This window comes from Microtus oregoni, unplaced genomic scaffold (genome assembly GCF_018167655.1).
Source record: "Microtus oregoni isolate MIOR12 unplaced genomic scaffold, Mior012 000028F_ref0000031, whole genome shotgun sequence".
Lineage (NCBI taxonomy): Eukaryota > Metazoa > Chordata > Mammalia > Rodentia > Cricetidae > Microtus > Microtus oregoni.
The window spans coordinates 13321229-13338076 of NW_024543087.1; the positions used below are offsets into that span (position 1 = coordinate 13321229).

The 16848-nt window shown below is 46.2% G+C and overlaps 1 protein-coding gene across 1 annotated transcript; it reads left to right on the plus strand.

Annotated features, from left to right (window-relative positions):
- The first annotated feature begins 11815 nt into the window (after positions 1–11815).
- Positions 11816–13415, plus strand: Fam240a (family with sequence similarity 240 member A). Its single transcript, XM_041677560.1, is given in 2 exon segments — positions 11816–11964; positions 13151–13415. Coding segments are annotated over 2 exon segments (408 nt in total). The 5' UTR covers positions 11816–11821.
- Positions 13416–16848: the final 3433 nt, after the last annotated feature.

The window sequence follows — 16848 nt, forward strand, 5'->3', positions numbered from 1 at the left end:
GTGTGCGCCTTGAAGTAAACACAGAATGGAGGCTATGTGTGGCAGTGTGAATGTAACTGGCCCCCATAAACTCACAGGAGTAACATTATTAGGAGGTGTGGCTTTGTTGGAGTGGTATGGTCTTGGTGCAGGAAGTGTGTCATTGTGATGGTGGACTTTGAGGTTTCCCATGTTCAGGATACCACCCAGTGTCTCAGCTGGCTTCCACTTGCCTGCAAGACTCTCAGCTACTCTTACAGCACCATGTCTGCCTGCATGCCACCATGCTCCCCACCATGACGATAATGGACTGAACCTCTGAAACTGTAAGCAAGCCACGCCAATGAATGTTTTCATTTATAAGAGTTGCTGTGGTCACATTACAGCAATAGAAATCCAACAGACACTATAAAATCCCACATCGGTAGGTCAAGTGGGTCTTTTCCAATGTCTATGAGCCCTGGAGTTACATTTAACTTTACAAGCATGGTTCTAGACAGCTTACTAAAGGTTAAGTGGATTAATTGGAAGAACTTGGTGTTCACCCAACAGCCAACAGCAACCTCTCCCAGTAGTCCTCCAACTTACAAACTTTTTTTAGATTTACTTATATTATATTTTGTATATATGAATGTTTTGTCTTCGTGTATTAGGTGCATTATATGGTGGTTGGTACCTGCAGAAGTCAGAAGAGGGCTTTGGTCCTTTGGAACTTAGTTATTGTTGGTTATGAGCCACCATGTGGTGTGACCCAGGCCCTCCTGCAAAAGCAGCTAGTGCTCTTAACCACCAAGCCATCTCTCCAGTCCCAATGTTCCAACATTTTAAATGTTGAGTTTCATAGTGGATTTTCAGAAGAGGGAATAGGTTTTTCAAATCTTAGCTGGGCACAGAGGCTCCTGCAAGAGGCTGAGTCGGCGATCACTCACACCTGGGAGTTAAGACTAACCTAAGCAAAAGAACAACTCAGTCTCAAGAAAGGAAACAAACAGGAAAGCCAGGACTAGCAGTTTAATCCCAGTACTTGTGGAGGCTGAGGCAGGAAGGTTGGCCAGCCTAGTCTCTGGAATCAGTTCCAGGTAAGCCCAGGCTGCAGAGTGAGACCCCCCCTCTTTCAAAACAAGAGCCAGGAATGGTATTGAATGCCTTTAATATCAGCACTTAAGAGGCATAGGGAGGCAGGCTAGCCTGCTCTACACAAAGAATTCCAGAAGAGCCAGGTGTGGTGATTTGAGTGAGAATGGCCACCATAGGCTTGTATATTTGAATGCTCAGTCTCACCAAGAAGTGGAACTGTTTGGGAAGGATAAGGAGGTGTGGCCTTGCTGAAGTCGGTGTGGCCATGTTGGAGGAGATATGTCACTGGAGATGGACTTTGAGGTTTCAAAAGTCCACGCCAGATTCAGTCAGTCAATCAGTCTGTCTCTCTCTCTCTCTCTCTCTCTCTCTTTCTCTCACTGCCCGAAAATCAGGATATAAAGGAAGGTCTCAACTCCTGCTCCAGCACCATGCCTGTCTGCTTTCTGCCATGATGATCATGAACTAAACCTTCTTAGCTGTAAGTAAGCCCCAATTAAAAGCTTTCTTTATAAGCATTGCCTTGGTCATGGTGTCTCTTCACAGCAATAGAACAGTGACTAAGACAGCAGGGGTACATAGTGAAATCCTGTCTCAAAACAATGAAAACACATGCTGGTAGGATTTGCTGAAGGAGGCAGAGGCAGGAGGATCATGAGTTTGAGGTCAGCCTTGGCTACACATTAAAAAAAAACAATGAAAACAAACTAAAACCACAAAACCTTACACTACAAATATTTTACTACCATTTTATTCTTTTGCTTGTTTTATTTTTGTTTTTTTTTTAAAGATTTATTTATTTATTATGTATACAGCATTCTGTCTGCATGGATGTCTGCGTACCAGAAGAGGGCACCAGACCTCATTACAGATGGTTGTGAGCCACCATGAGGTTGCTGGGAATTGAACTCAGGACCTTTGGAAGAGCAGCCAGTGCTCTTAACCTCTGAGCCATCTCTCCAGCCCCCTTATTTTTGTTTTTGAGACAGAATTTGTCTGTGTAACCATCTGTCCTGAAATTCACTCTGTAGACCAGGTTGGCCTGGAACTCAGAGATCCACCTGTTTCTGCCTACCGAGTGCTGAGATTAAAGGCGTCCCCAACACTGCCACGCTCTTTTGTTTGTATATAATGTGTATCAATGTTATACACCCAGAGTGAGTGTATGAGTTGATTTATCGATGTAGTATTTCCTCAGGTGCTGAGGCTTGCACGCAGTGTGTATCATATATTGCCCACAAGTTAGCATCTCCAGTGTTTTGTCCTGGCTTTACCTTCCATGATAATTGGTGCCACCCCTCTTACACCCTCATAAGCAGGTTCAGAATCACAGACAGAGTTTGATGATAACCCAAGCTGTGTTTATTCTCAGACAAGGATACCCAAGACATTCAACTCAAAAATACAACCAATGTGCTCCTTGAGAAGGCGTGGAGAGGGGCTAAGGAGAGATGGCTCAGAGGTGACAAGCTCTTACTGCTTGCCAGTTCCCAGTACCAATGTCAAGTAGTTCAATGTCCCAGAGAATACAGCTTCTTCTGGTCTCCGAGGAAACCTGAGCACTGGTGACATATAGACATATACATATAAACAAAAATACAATAAATCTAAAGAAAATGAAGAGACATGAAGGACATGTCAGCTGAGAAGTCCTTCTTGCTTTGCGCGTTTCTGGGAAACCGTTGCTGGTAGTCAGCTCCTCACGCGGAGGACTAAGTAGATTTTGAAGCTTCATCATGCTGGCTCTGTTCACGGATTAAGGGCTTCAATGAACACCACGACTCTGTAAGTCATCCTGTAAGGTGACCCCAAACTGCAGCTCAGCACGACAGCCAGGGTTCCTTTACCCCGAGGACAGAGGCAGGTTTGCCTGCTGCTCTGAGTATCCCTGTTCACACCTAATCCACACCATGTTCTAAACACCAGCCCCATACTAGCCAAGTCATGGCCCCGGCAGGGCCTGCCAGCACCGAAGCTCGCCTGGTGGGCAGTGGGATCAGGAAATGGGGACCATTTTTCATCAGGAATAAGGCCACCTTGTCATCTCGGTATTCTGCTGCTAATTGGTACCTGTAACCTTGACAGGACCAGGCATTCCTGGAACTCTCCCTCTTGGGGTATAAAAGGCAGAGACCTGAGGGCTCAAAACCAGGCAGTGGCCTCCGTGAGCTGCAGAGCTGAGGGAAGCAGGGGGATACTTACTGGCTCAACACCACACAGACAGCTGCAGACACATCTCAAAGGTAAACGATGTCCAACAAGAAAGAGCCTAGGATGGAGGTTAGTCCAATGCTTCGAGGAGGAAGGGCAGTGGGCACCCCCCCTTCCGTAAGCTGCTTATTTCCAGCTGCCAAGTCAAAATGTCGGTCTTCATAGCCAGTGTGTCCTTAGCTTCAGATCAATGATGGCTCATGACTTTGGCAGTTAACACAGGGCTGGATTCACATTTTCCTCCAAAACTTCCTTCTTATATCTGCTCACCAGTGACCTGATTGTCTTGATTTTTATTTATTTATTTGTGTATTTATTTATTCATTTATTTATTTTGTTTAAAGCCAGGTACATGGCACACACCTTTAGTTTCAGCCTGGGGAGGCAGAGGGAGGCAAATCTCTAAGGGTTTGAGACCAGCCTGGTCTACATAGTGAGTTCCAGTACGGTCATGGCAGCATGGTGAGACTGGTTACATACTGACTGAGAGACACCCAAACTCCAGACAACAAAGGCCCTTTCCACACTCACATAGAGACACTGTCTCCGTGACGTCTTAAAACACTGAGGTTGGAGCACCGGCCCTCATTGTGGTCATTGTTCTGAAGTGAGCGTCTCAGACTGCAAAATGTACACAAACCATCTCGGATCCAGTTAAAAAGCAGAATTTGATTCAGATTTTGGTCTTGAACCATTGATGTATTTGTACCAACTCGTGGGTGACAAGAAGGCCGATGGCCCAAGGGACGAAGGGGTGGCAGTTCTGGGGTGGGGGGTTCCGTAGCAGCAAGTTGTCTTTGAGACTTCAGTGAGTGAATCTGAGCCGATGAACAAAAATGGAAATTTTTTTTTTTTTTTTTTGGATTTTTCGAGACAGGGTTTCTCCGTAGCTTTTGGTTCCTGTCCTGGAACTAGCTCTTGTAGACCAGGCTGGCCTCGAACTCACAGAGATCCGCCTGCCTCCGCCTCCCGAGTGGAAATTTTATTTAAAACATTTTCTCTTTTTTATTTTTTATTTCACTTCATCTAATTTATTTTATTTTATTTTAGAGAGACAAGGTCTATATAGCCCTGACTGACCTGGGACTTGCAGCAATTCTCCTGCCTCTGCCTCCCAGAACTGAGGTATTAATTTTTTGTTTTTACACTAGCACACATTAGAACACTTGCGTGTACTCAGTTCCAATGAATTTTACTCTACATGTGTATACCTGACTCCCCCACTCCCAATCAGAATACAAGAAAATGCTGTTCCTCCGCAGCTCTGATCCCAGCTGTTGGGAGACAGAGGCAGGCAGATCTCTGTGAGTTCAAGGTCAGCCTGGTTCACATAATAAGACCCTCACAGCTAGGATTACATAAATCCTGTGTCAAATAAAGAAACGAAAAAGTTCTTAATTAATATGTTCCAGATGGAAGTCTCTTGCCGTAAATGAGATTTACAAATATTTTCTCCATTTGTATCATGTCCTTTCATTTCTTAGTGTTTGTTATATTTGAAGAAGAACAGTTTGTTTGCTTGTTTCTCTATTGTGGGTAGAGCTTTCGATGTTATCTCAGGTTCCTGTCAAACCTCAACCTGCAGGGGGAAAAAAATCCCTTTCCTATATTTTGCCTTAAAATTTTTGTAATTAGATCTGTAATCTGCTTTGAGTTCATTTTTGTGCAGGATGGGGTTAATATTGAGCCTGTTTTTCTTCTCATACTGATGTCTGATTATTCTAATGCTATTTGTTAAAACATTATCCTTTCCCTATTGGGTGACCTTCTGCTGACCTCTGTGTTGTGCTATGCCTTGGAACATCAATTTGCCAATCCCACCTGTCTCTATCATGTGGTTTACAGGTCAGTTGTTCCTCCCACTTTGTTCTTTTCTTTCAGAGGGTCTTTGGTTACTCTGGGTCCTTTACCTTTGGCAGATAAATTTCAGTATTAACTTGTTAATATCTATTTTTTAAACGGACCCTGGATTTTCATTCTCATTATGATACATGAATAAATTCGTTTGGGGAGACTGATGTCTTTGCTATATTGAATCACAAGCATTGCATGTCTCTCCTTCTAAAGACGGCTTCTGGTATTTCACTCATCAGTCTTTAGCAAACATATATGTGTTTTATTGGATTAATATCTAAGTGTTGTTCTATATGGGGGAATTACTGCAAATGCCACTGAGGTTTTAGTTTTAGTTTCTGATTGTTCATTGTGTTTGTGGCTTGGCTTGGAGCCATTTATACGCCCATAACCTTGCTAAATTCATTGAGTAACTTCAGGAATTTATAAATTACATTTTTGGGGGAGCGGTCATGTCTTAGGGCACATGTGGAAGTCAGAGGGAGACTACTGGGAGTCAGTTCTGTCCCTTCGACCATGTGGAACGGGTGGACTTAGGTCATTAGGCCTGAAAAAGCCCTCTGGACCCCAACCCCACAAAGTCTCTTGTAGCTCAGGCTAGCTTTGAGTTTGTTATGTAGCTGCAGACGACCTTGAATTTCTGATCTTCCTACCTCTGGCTCCCAGGCATGGACCAGCACGTCCCACTTTATGCCTTGAGGAGGACTGAACCTAGAGTTTCAAGCATGCTAGGCAAGCACTGGACGGGGCTACATCCTGACTCCTCCAGGAAAGTTCTGAGTAGTTTATTCCGTGTGTACTGGAAAAGAGTGTCCAGCTGTTGTTGGGTCAAATGCTTTGTAGAACACACTTCGATCTAGTCGGTTGACATGCATATGTTTTTATATCTATGATTTCTTCAGCTACACTCTCTCTACTGGTTCCTTTGAGTATTCAGAGAGGAGAAACGTCATCTCCTACCATACCCAGACAAGTCCGTTTCCTTTACCCAGCTCTGCCAGGTTTCGTCCGTGCGTTCTGAAAACCCAGCTGCTTCCAGCACGTGGCCTTTCCCACTCTCAGCACGTTGATTAGCGTGTCTGGATATGGGTTTCTTTGGATTCAAGTTCTTGAAGCTAAAGATTGAGGATTTGTGGGGGTTGGTTTGTTTGTTGTTTTTCCAAATTGGGGGATTGTAGCCTTTTTTTTTGTTTTGTTTTGTTCATTTTCTGGCTCTTCACTCTTTAACCCCTCTCCTTCACAGCCTCTAATCTCTGAATTCCCCTTTTCCAGTCCCTTAGGCTAAAATCTAAAACGGGGGGGGGGGGGGGGGGGTGTGTGGCCGAGCTTTGCTGGGACCACAGAGACGGAAAAGGCCAGAAGGGTCAGCTCCTCCTGCTAGGCTGCAGCGCCCTCTACTGGAGAGCAGGTGTTTCATCTTCAAAGCATTGGGAGCATTTCAGAGTGTCGTCCTTTTTTCTTTTTCTTTTCTTTTTCATTTTTTTCTGGTTTTGGTTTTGCGAGACAGGGTTTCTCTGTAGCTTTGGAGCCTGTCCTGGAACTAGCTCTTGTAGACCAGGCTGGCCTCGAACTCACAGAGATCTACCTGCCTCTGCCTCCCCAGTGCTGGGATTAAAGGCGGTGCGCCACCACCGCCCGGCAGAGTGTCTTGAGTCTAAACTGAGAAGCGCCGGAATCAAATGGAAAGTTCTGCAGTGCTCAGTAATCTTACAATTCTAGTCTTTCCCTGAAAGCCTTCTCCTGCTATGTTCAGTTCAGAACCTCACATGGTAGCGCACGGTTTGTGTCCAACTCTTAGCGACACTTTCTTTGGAGAACAGTGGAGTGTCTGTCCTCCATTTTGCCAGGAATTGGAACCTCTCTTTTCAGCACAAGCCATACTCATAAAGAAAAAAATTGAGGGGTAGAAAGATGGCTTAGACATCTTGCTCAAGTATGAACACTGGAGTTCCAATCCCAACACCCATGTAAAGGTTCAGTGTGAGCCCATGTATGCCTATAACAGGGTCAGGAGAGTGCTTGGGGCTTGCTGGCTGGAGGTGTAGCCAAAGCATGATCTCTAGGTTCAGGGAGAGAGAGACCCTGCTCCAAAGAAAGAAGATGGGGACTGACAAAGGGGGATACCCTGCAGCTCTCTCTCTCTCTCTCTCTCTCTCTCTCTCTCTCTCTGTCTCTCCCTCCCTCCCTCCCTCCCCCCCCCCCCTCTCTCTCTCTCTCTGTCTCTCCCTCCCTCCCTCCCTCCCTCTCTCTCTCTCTCTCTGTCTCTCTGTCTCTCCCTCCCTCCCTCCCTCCCTCTCTCTCTCTCTCTCTCTCTCTCTGTCTCTCCCTCCCTCCCTCCCTCCCTCCCTCCCCCCCCCCTCTCTCTCTCACACACACACACACACACACACACTACACACATGCGAGAAGGAAGATGGGGAGGTTAGGTCACGTGCTGCTCTTGCAGAGGACCTGGTGGGTTCAATTCCCAGCACCCACACTGGGTGACTCACGACTTCCTGTAACTCCAGTTTCAGGATATGTAACACCCTCTTCTGGCCTCCTTGGATACTCCATGCGAACGGTGTGTATACACAGGCAAACATGCATAGACTTACAATAAAAATAAATCTTTAAAAATAATAATAGTGATAACAGTGAGAAGTGGCTAATCATGTTTAGAAATGAGGAAGACAGCCCTGATAAAATAGTTGCCATTAGCAAGTGCTGGTCATGCAAGAAGTTTGCCGTTGGTCCACACATTCCAATGTGGAAACAATGAGGCACTCTAGCCAAGAATGACCAGGAGGAGCCAAAACTCAAAAAGAAAAAAAAAACCTCTCCGGTTCCTTCATTTAGACTTAATGCTCCAGGCAACCTGAGACTTGAGGGATTAAGTTGTTGGCACGGCTTTGGACTCGCAGGGAGGAACGTTCTTTCTCTCATTTGACTCACTAAACACGAGCGGGCTCCTCCTGCAGAATAGATGCCGCACGGATATAACAGTTTCAAGGGTTCTGCCGCTGAATGAGCTCTAGGTTGAAGCATTGATTGATGGGGGAGCAGCGCCATGGTGACTGGAAGCAGGCTGAACAAAACTAACTGCGGGACAGTCTGGCCAGTGGTGGCCTCCGCTGGGGTCATTTGTTTCTCTAGAACAGTGCCCTGTGCTCCCAAAGAGCCTTCCACAGTGAACACCTCTACCTCACATGTCTGTGAGGAGAAGCAGCTGGTCTCTATGTAAAAGACAGAAAACCAAAACACTAACACAGGAAGCACATGCCCTATTGCAGATGTGCTGACCCTGGAGACAAGAGGCTAAATCCCGAGGTACTCCTCACACTCCATGGGTGAGAACAATCTGGAAAAAAAGAATTTCCCTAGCTTTATGGAGCCTTGAGTGTAAGAAAATCCATCCATTTTTAGTATATAGGTCGATCCATGTTAACAACTACACACAGCTACCCAGCCATAATTATAAACAAGGGAACAACGCGTTTTCAAGGTTTTACAAAGCACCCAGGTACTTCTGCAGTAAGTCTCTGTCCCCAGCCCACCCAGCAAACTCCGCCCAGCTTCTGTAGGTGGGGCTGTGACTCAGCAGAGTCCCTGAACAGACCAACTTCCCTCCCTGGTTACTCCTGTCTGTCAGCCTATATGCATGCCCCATCCCCAGAGAGACCCACAAGCCCCCCCCCCCCATGTGGACTCAGTTTGTCCGAACTCCTATCCCAACAGCTGTAGTCTGCTATCGAGGAGACGCTTCCTGATGACATCTTAGACACAGCCTTGCCCTGTGACCTTTAGCATCCTTTCCTCTCCTGTTCATTCAGTGACCTAACCATAGGCAAAGCACTATAAGTGGTATGGAGAAAAGAGATGAGACAGGACCCGTGCAGCTCTGGACATATGGAGGCAGAAAGAGACACTCTTCTAGTACTCTCAGAGTTATTTAGTAGTGTATATGTTATTTAAAAAAATGGTTTAGGAGCTATAACTCCTAAAGTTGTAATTCAAGAGCCACCAATATAGTTTATGGCTCAGCTATTGCTGAGAAACTCAAGTACAGCTCTCTGAGAAGTCCACAGCCTTGCATGTGTCTTACTGAACGTGGAAAAAAAAAATGCTTTTTCAGGAGCTTTACTGACAGGTTGCCAAATATAACTATTATTTAAAATTTTTTTAAAATCCTAAATTCAAAATTCTTTGAGTGCTGACACGCTGCCACAAGTGGAAAATTCCACATCATGAAATGGTTTCATGCATAAAATTCTCTAAAATGGTGCCTGAAACTGCATCCATGCTATGTGCATGAGGCGTGCACCAAACACAAATGAGTTTCAGGTTTAGAATTGGGAAAACATTCCATTATGCATATGTAAATATTCAAATTTCTTTAACCACTCTGGTGCCAAGCATTTTGGATGCACGTGGAGTCAATACTTTATACGTTGCAATGCACCTTAAATCTATGACCAGACTTGAACTTGAGGGAAATACTGAAGATAAGAAAAGGGGGACCCACAGATTATTTATTTGTTTGGTTTTTGGTTTTTCTCTGTAGCTTTGGTGCCTGTCCTGGCACTCGCTCTGTAGATCAGGCTGGCCTCAGATTTTTGTTTTTAAAAACTCGTTCTCACCATGTATCTCTGGCTAGCCTAGAACTTGCTATGACGACCAGGTTGGCCTCAGACTCACAGAGGTCCATCTGCCTCTGCCTTTTGAGTGTTGGGATTAAAGAAAAGTATATATCACTATGAGAGGCAAGAATATTTTTAAATTTTGTTTTAAATATTGTTTAATTTTTTTATTATATGTACAGTGTTCTGCCTGCACGTATGCCTGCATACCAGAAGAGGGTGCCAGATCTCATTACAGATGATTGTGAGCCACCATGTGGTTGCTGGGAATTGAACCCAGGACCTCTGGAAAAGCAGCCAGTGCTCTTAACCTCTGAGCCATCTCTCCAGCCCCTATTTTTTAAAACTTTTGTTTATTTGTGTATATGTGTATGTTTGCCACATATGTGCCTTTGGGGACCAGGAGACGGTGTCAGATCCTCGGGAGCTGGAGTTACAGGCAGTTGTGAGCTGCCCAACGTGGGAGCTGGGAACTGAGCTGGGGGTCCCCTGTTTGCTAGAGTTCCCACAAAGACACGGGAGATGTCAATCTGGAGGAAATGTGCTGGCTCACTCAGAGAGGAATTGGCTCTTATTTTAAGGGGAGCAAGAAGGTCTGCCCATGTGTGTGAAAAGGAAAGCAGGGGTGCCCAGACCATCACTGTGCAAGGCGTACTAGGGATTATACTAGTGGCAGTGTGGACCAGTTCTCGAGAGACTGAGAGGTGGCCAGTCCCAGGTGGAGAGGAAAAGGGAACAGGTATCAACAGGGACTCACCTGGCTGTGCCTTGTGCTGTATACGCTGGGGGAAGCCAGAGGAGAGACCTGGGGAGCAGAGCCCTGCAGTGCAGATGGAGATCAGTTGCCTAGGTGTTGATGTCTACATGGGGAGTGTTGAAGGACCGTCATAACTCAGGGTAAAGATTCAGGCCAGGATTCTCTCACAGTGACCGTGAGAGTTGGGGCAATTGGATGGGGATTCTTTTAGGAGAGGGGAATCTTAAAACCATTCTCTCTAGACCTCTGATTCCACTCAGTTGGTGTCCTCAGAGCTTCTTAGAGAAATTCTCTGAGGATTGGAGAGATGGCTCAGCTGTCAGTAGCACTGGCTGCTCTTCCAGAGGACCCAGGTTCAATTCCCAGCACCCACATGGCAACATATAACTGTCTGTAACTCCAGTTCCAGAGAACCCAACAAACTCACACAGACATACATGCAGGTAAATACCAATGCACATAAAAATAAATAAACATTTTTTAAAATGTGATCTCACTAGGCGGTGGTGGCATACACCTTGAATCCCAGCACTCAGGAGGCAGAGGCAGGCGGATCTCTGTGACTTCGAGGCCAGCCTGGTTTACAGAATGAATTCCAGGACAGACAGGGCTACACAGAAAAATTCTGTCTCAAAAAGCAAAACAAAACAAAAGGCATCGCGCACTACAGCGGTGGAACTGAGTGGTTCTTTATGATATAGAGGACGATCTGATCTACAAGTTATAGATCAACAAGTTCCAGGCCCTCCAGAGCCACACAGCGATGCCCCATCTCAAACAAAGAAAGAAATAAAAAGTGAGTGTTTTGGCCATCTAGCATGTACAGTTTCATATATGGTACCCACATGTGTGCATACAGCCTGAAAACAGCTTGCGGTTGGATGTGTCAAAGCCTTGGATCATTCTCAATCACAAGCCCCTTTAGCAGAGAGCTTGAACCTTTTAGAAGTATGATGCTTGTCCTCACTTGAGATGACACAGGCAGTTTCTGTCACTCCTCAGGTGGGTGCCCAGAATCCACAGCCCACCATGCCTGTGCTTACTGCTGAGGGCTTGCCTTTCAGTAAGGGAGAACGACAGAAATCTCCAGGCCAGTGCCGACATCACTCCTACCCAGGTGCACTCCGCTCTCCACGCTCAGACCCCCTTCTTTCAGTCTTCCAGCACCCTCACGAGGGAGGGATGCTCTCAGAAAGCCAGGTGGCCGATTCTATGGCTAGCCACAAGGAAACAGCACTGTCCAGATTCAAATGAACCCCGTATCCTGCAGAATCCCAGGGGTCATGCCTGGAAGGGCTTCAGTACCGCTTTTCTTTTTCAGGGGATGAACAGCCAGTATGTCCGCCGAGAGGTCTTCTGCGGGAACACCTGCCACGAGCTCAAACGCTTCTGGGAGAGAGAGATCGGCAAACAGACATTCTACCGCCAGTCCGAGGAGCACCGCCTGGGAAGGAGCGCGCTGAGAAAGTATGCAGCCACGTGTCTGTTTGAACACATTTTAAAAAGACATACAATTTTGGTTTATGTGTATGGATGTTGTGCCTGTGTGTCTGAGCATCCCGTGCATGCCAGGCCCTGGAGGCCAGAAGAGGGTGTTGGATTTTCTGGAACTGGAATTACAGACTGTTGTTAGCTGCCATGTGGGTGTTAGCAACCACCTGTAATTTCAGCTCCAGGGGATTCAACAACTCTGGTCTCCTTGAGTACACAGGTACGCACGCGCACACACACACACACGCATGTACACACGCACATGCACATTATTAAAAATAGTAAAAATAAGTTTAAAATATAAGATGGAGGTATTGGAGATGGTTCTGAGGTAAGTCTGGGCAACATGAAACTGCTAAAAATAAAAAGAGGGAAGAGGGAGGAAGGGAGGAAAGAAAAAAACAGCTACAAAATGGACTGAGGGACTGGTTCAGTTAGAAAAGCATTTGCCATGTAAGCATAAGGACCTGAGTTCAAGTCCCAGGCCAAACATAAAAAAAATCCAGGCACAGCAGTGCCCACCAATTATCCCAATGCTGGGGAGACAGAGACAAGAGGATCAGTAAGGCCTGCCGGCTAGCCAGTCTAGCTGAATTGGCCAGCTCTAGTTTAGTAAGAGATCCTATATCAAAAATGTAAAAATAGGAGCTGGAGAGATGGCTCAGTGGTTAAGAGCACCGGCTGCTCCTCCAGAGGTCCTGAGTTCAATTCCCAGCAATCATGTGGGGCTCACAACCACCTGTAGTAAGATCAGATGCCCTCTTCTGGTGTGCAGGTATACATGCAGATAGAGCCCTTGTATACATACATAAAATAAATAAATCTTTAAAAATTAAAAAAAATTAAGGTAGAGAACAGAAAATAAAATACCTGACATTGATTCTGGCCTCTGCACGCACACACACACACACACACACACACACACACACACACACACACACAGAGGCATATGCATATGTACTCACAGAACCCCCAGTCAGAAAGCGGGTCTGTTCATTTTCATCTATGTAAGCAAATATGCATAGATACTTGATTTGCAAGTCCTCTGCACACCCTCCTAAGACCTGAGTACACAAAGGGTTTCAGGGAGGAAATGGGAGGATGCTTCCCAGAGCCACGGCTGTAGAGAGCGAACCCCATCTGTGCACGTTTCTATTTCCAGACTCAGGGAAGAATGGAAGCAGAGGCTGGAAACGAAGCTGAGACTGCGGAACAATCCAGAGGAGGTGGAAAGGCAGACAACTGTCAGCTGAGAGCTTCCTGTTTCCCTGACCCCTAGAGGACACAGAGCACCAGGTCACTGGGCTGGAAGTCAGTTAAACCCCAGTCTCTCTGCTGCTGCACATCCCTTCCCAACGCCCATGGCGGCTCTTTGCCAAGCCGTGCGCTCTGCGTGGAAGTCCAGCTATTATTCCAAATGTCTCTGACCGTGAGCTCGTTTAGTATCAAGGCCTCAGACCTTGTGCTTTGTTTTCCTGTAATTTCCCTCTAGATTTAAAATCCACGTATTTTAAAGTACATGCACTCCAGAAGGGATCTGGATCTCCTGGTCCTGCTTTAAACACTGCATGGTATGTCTGCTGCACCAATTCACCCAGGAAGCATAATCACATGCAGTCTTTTCTCTAATTTTCCTTTGAAGAGAAGAGCAATGTACCTATCTACAGAAACAAAAGCAGCACCGCAGCATAAAATAAGGTTTGCATAGATCTGGTCTCTATGTGAACTTAAGCGGCCTTCTAAAAGCCATGCTTATCAATAAAATTTGGAGATTATTTTAATAAAGTTCAGTCTTTTGCCATGATCATGCACGTCATTGCACGTATTTAGTTGAATCTCCCTGAGTTTGCACAGTTAGCATCCAGTCTGTTAGCTCAACAAAACTGATGTCAGGCTACACCAAGAGGGTTTAGCACACAGATTCTGGGCTTTGAAATTACACTGTCTCTCCGTCTCTCAGGCCAGGGTTGCTGCTGTTGAGAATGCAATGATAATGGGGTCCAGGAACTTTCTTTTTCACAGAAGAAGAGAGCAGAGAGGTTTGTGATTGTTGTCCATGACACCTGTAAGGCTTTTTAGACACAAGGGCAATTCAGCTGGAAAACATAAAAATAATCCCTCAGATCACAGACAGACATATTATTTTTACCATTACACTTGAAAAGTATTTATCTTCATTTTAAATTATGTGTATCTCTGTGTGTATGACATATGTATCTGTGTGTGTCATGTGTATCTGTGTGTGTGTCATATGTATCTCTGTGTGGGTGTCATGTGTATCTGTGTGGGTGTGTCATGTGTATCTCTGTGTGGGTGTGTCATGTGTATCTCTGTGTGGGCGTGTCATGTGTATCTCTGTGTGTAAGTGTGTCATGTGTTTCTGTGGGGAGGAGTGAAATGCTGGTGCCTGTGATGGCTGTCATATCCTTGGGAGCTGGATGTACAAGTGGGTATGATATCCCTATCCGGATGCTGGGAACTGAGCTCAGGCCCTTGGCAAGAGCAGTATGTACTTTAACCACTGAGCCATGGCTCCAGCCCCAACTATTATACCTATTGATGGACAAGGAAGCAGAGGTTCAGAAAAGTGATAGAGGTATGGAATTGATTAGTGAAAGAGACAAGGTTCAATATTAATTTTTTAATATTTATTGATTTATTATACAATATTCTGTCTGTGTGTATGACTGCAGGCCAGAAGAGGGCACCAGACTCCATTACAGATGGTTGTGAGCCACCATGTGGTTGCTGGAAATTGAACTCAGGACCTTTGGAAGAGTAGGCAATGCTCTTTACCTCTTAACCGTCTCTTCAGCCCCAGATTCAATGTTAATTTTAACTTCAAAAATAAATCCTCCTTTCAAATCATGGTGCTAGTTAATTTGTGGGAAATCAGCTTCTACAAGTACACCACTTACTAGGGTAGGGGCATGGGGATTAGAAAAATCAGTAAAGCCGGGCGGTGGTGGCGCACGCCTTTAATCCCAGCACTCGGCAGGCAGAGGCAGGCGGATCTCTGTGATCCTGGTCTACAAGAGCTAGTTCCAGGACAGGAACCAAAAAAGCTATGGAGAAACCCTGTCTCGAAAAGAAAAAAAAAAAAAAAGACAAAGAAAAAAGAAAAATCAGTAAAGAGAATGAAGATGCAGGTGAAAATAATACAACAGAAACATAAGACAGTACCGGGAGGGAGTTCAGTGAATACTGAAATCACTGTGTTTAATTGTCAGCGAAGGGCTCAACTGTATCCATGAAGGCCGTGGTTGGGGGCTGTCCCCTGTTTCTAGGAACACCAGAAGATTTCCGGGAGCTCAACAGTCAATTCCTTGGGTTTGGAGAAACAGTTAAGCTGACCAGAATGGGGAAACTCACCAATTGAAGCCAGTGGTGTGCATAGAGGTCACACTCAGAAAGATGGAACACATGGTTGTTGTGGAAAAAATACCTGGTTCCAGATCCTGACCCCAGGAGAGGGACAAGAGAGACTCCTGAGTCTCACAAAATTACCTGGCATGAGTGAGAAGGAAACACAGAACATGCAAACCCGCTTAGGAGATTATTGGGGGGGGGGGGGGGTGTAGGCCTGGTGAGGTCAGTGTGCAGAGAGAAAGAGCTTGAAGATGGCGCGTCCAGCTTTTAAAAGCTGCCTAGTGCATGCGCACAGAGGGATGGCATGGTTACATCATACGTAGATGATGGAGCTCACGCATGCATGCAAGGGCTCACACAGTTGCATCAGAATAGGTGATGCAACCATGCTACACAAGGGTCACGCAGGGTCCTTTAAGATCCCCCAGGGCCATTAGGCTCTTCTGCCTGAGGGTTTGTCTGCACGTGTGTGGCCCTAGAACCCGGAAGTGTCAGGTATGTTGTGTGGCTGAATCATTACAGCCAGAAAGTGAAAAGTCCCCCACGGGCTCATGGTCAAAGCCCCTGGTCCTTACTGTGAGCCCTCTTGGGAGAGGGTTTGGAACCTTCAGGATAGTGGCACAGCTGGCCAAAGTGGGCCACTTGGGAAGGCGTTGAAGGTCATACCTGGTTCTAGCTGGACCTTTGAGCTCTCTCCCCTACCAGGATGTGAACACGCCATGCCACAGGCTCCCACCACCACTACAAACTATGCTGTTCCTGCTACCATCCGTGATGGACTTGCCCTCTAAACTGTGAGCAGACATAAACCTTCCCTCCCAGAAGCTGCTCTTGTCAGGAGTTTTCTCACAGTGCACACGCCACTGCACACACGTCACCTCACATACATACAGTCCACATGTCACAACACACACTGTAATAGTCTGTCCTGTCTCTTTAAGAGACAAGCCCCAGCCACTCCCCCCTTCCCCCCCAGCAGAGGCAAATGGATCTTCCTTCTGCTTCCAGCCTGCCAGTTCCTTCTTTTCCATCTCTTCCCCACATCTCTCTCCATTTCTCTCTCTCTCTCTGCCTCTCTCTGCTCTTCCCCCTTCTTCCCTTTCCATTTCTCCTCCATAACCCACTAAATAAATACCCACTTTCTCTGCATGGTGTGCCTGATAGGTCTCTGTCTCTCACCCTCCACGTGGCTCCCTACCTGAGACTGCCTACCTTTGTGGCCCACCATGGTCTCGTGGCCCGCTGCCCACTGCTACCACTCAGGGATCTGCAGTGCTTCTGCCTCTGTGCCCCTTGGGGAACCACTGTGTTTTATTTAAACCATAACACACACGTCACCACGCACACATCATGGACACATGTCACGTCACACACGTCACGCCACACACGTCACAGCTCACACATCACGTCACACACGTCACAGCTCACACGTCACGTCACACAAGTCACAGCTCACACGTCACGTCACACACGTCACAACACACACGTCAC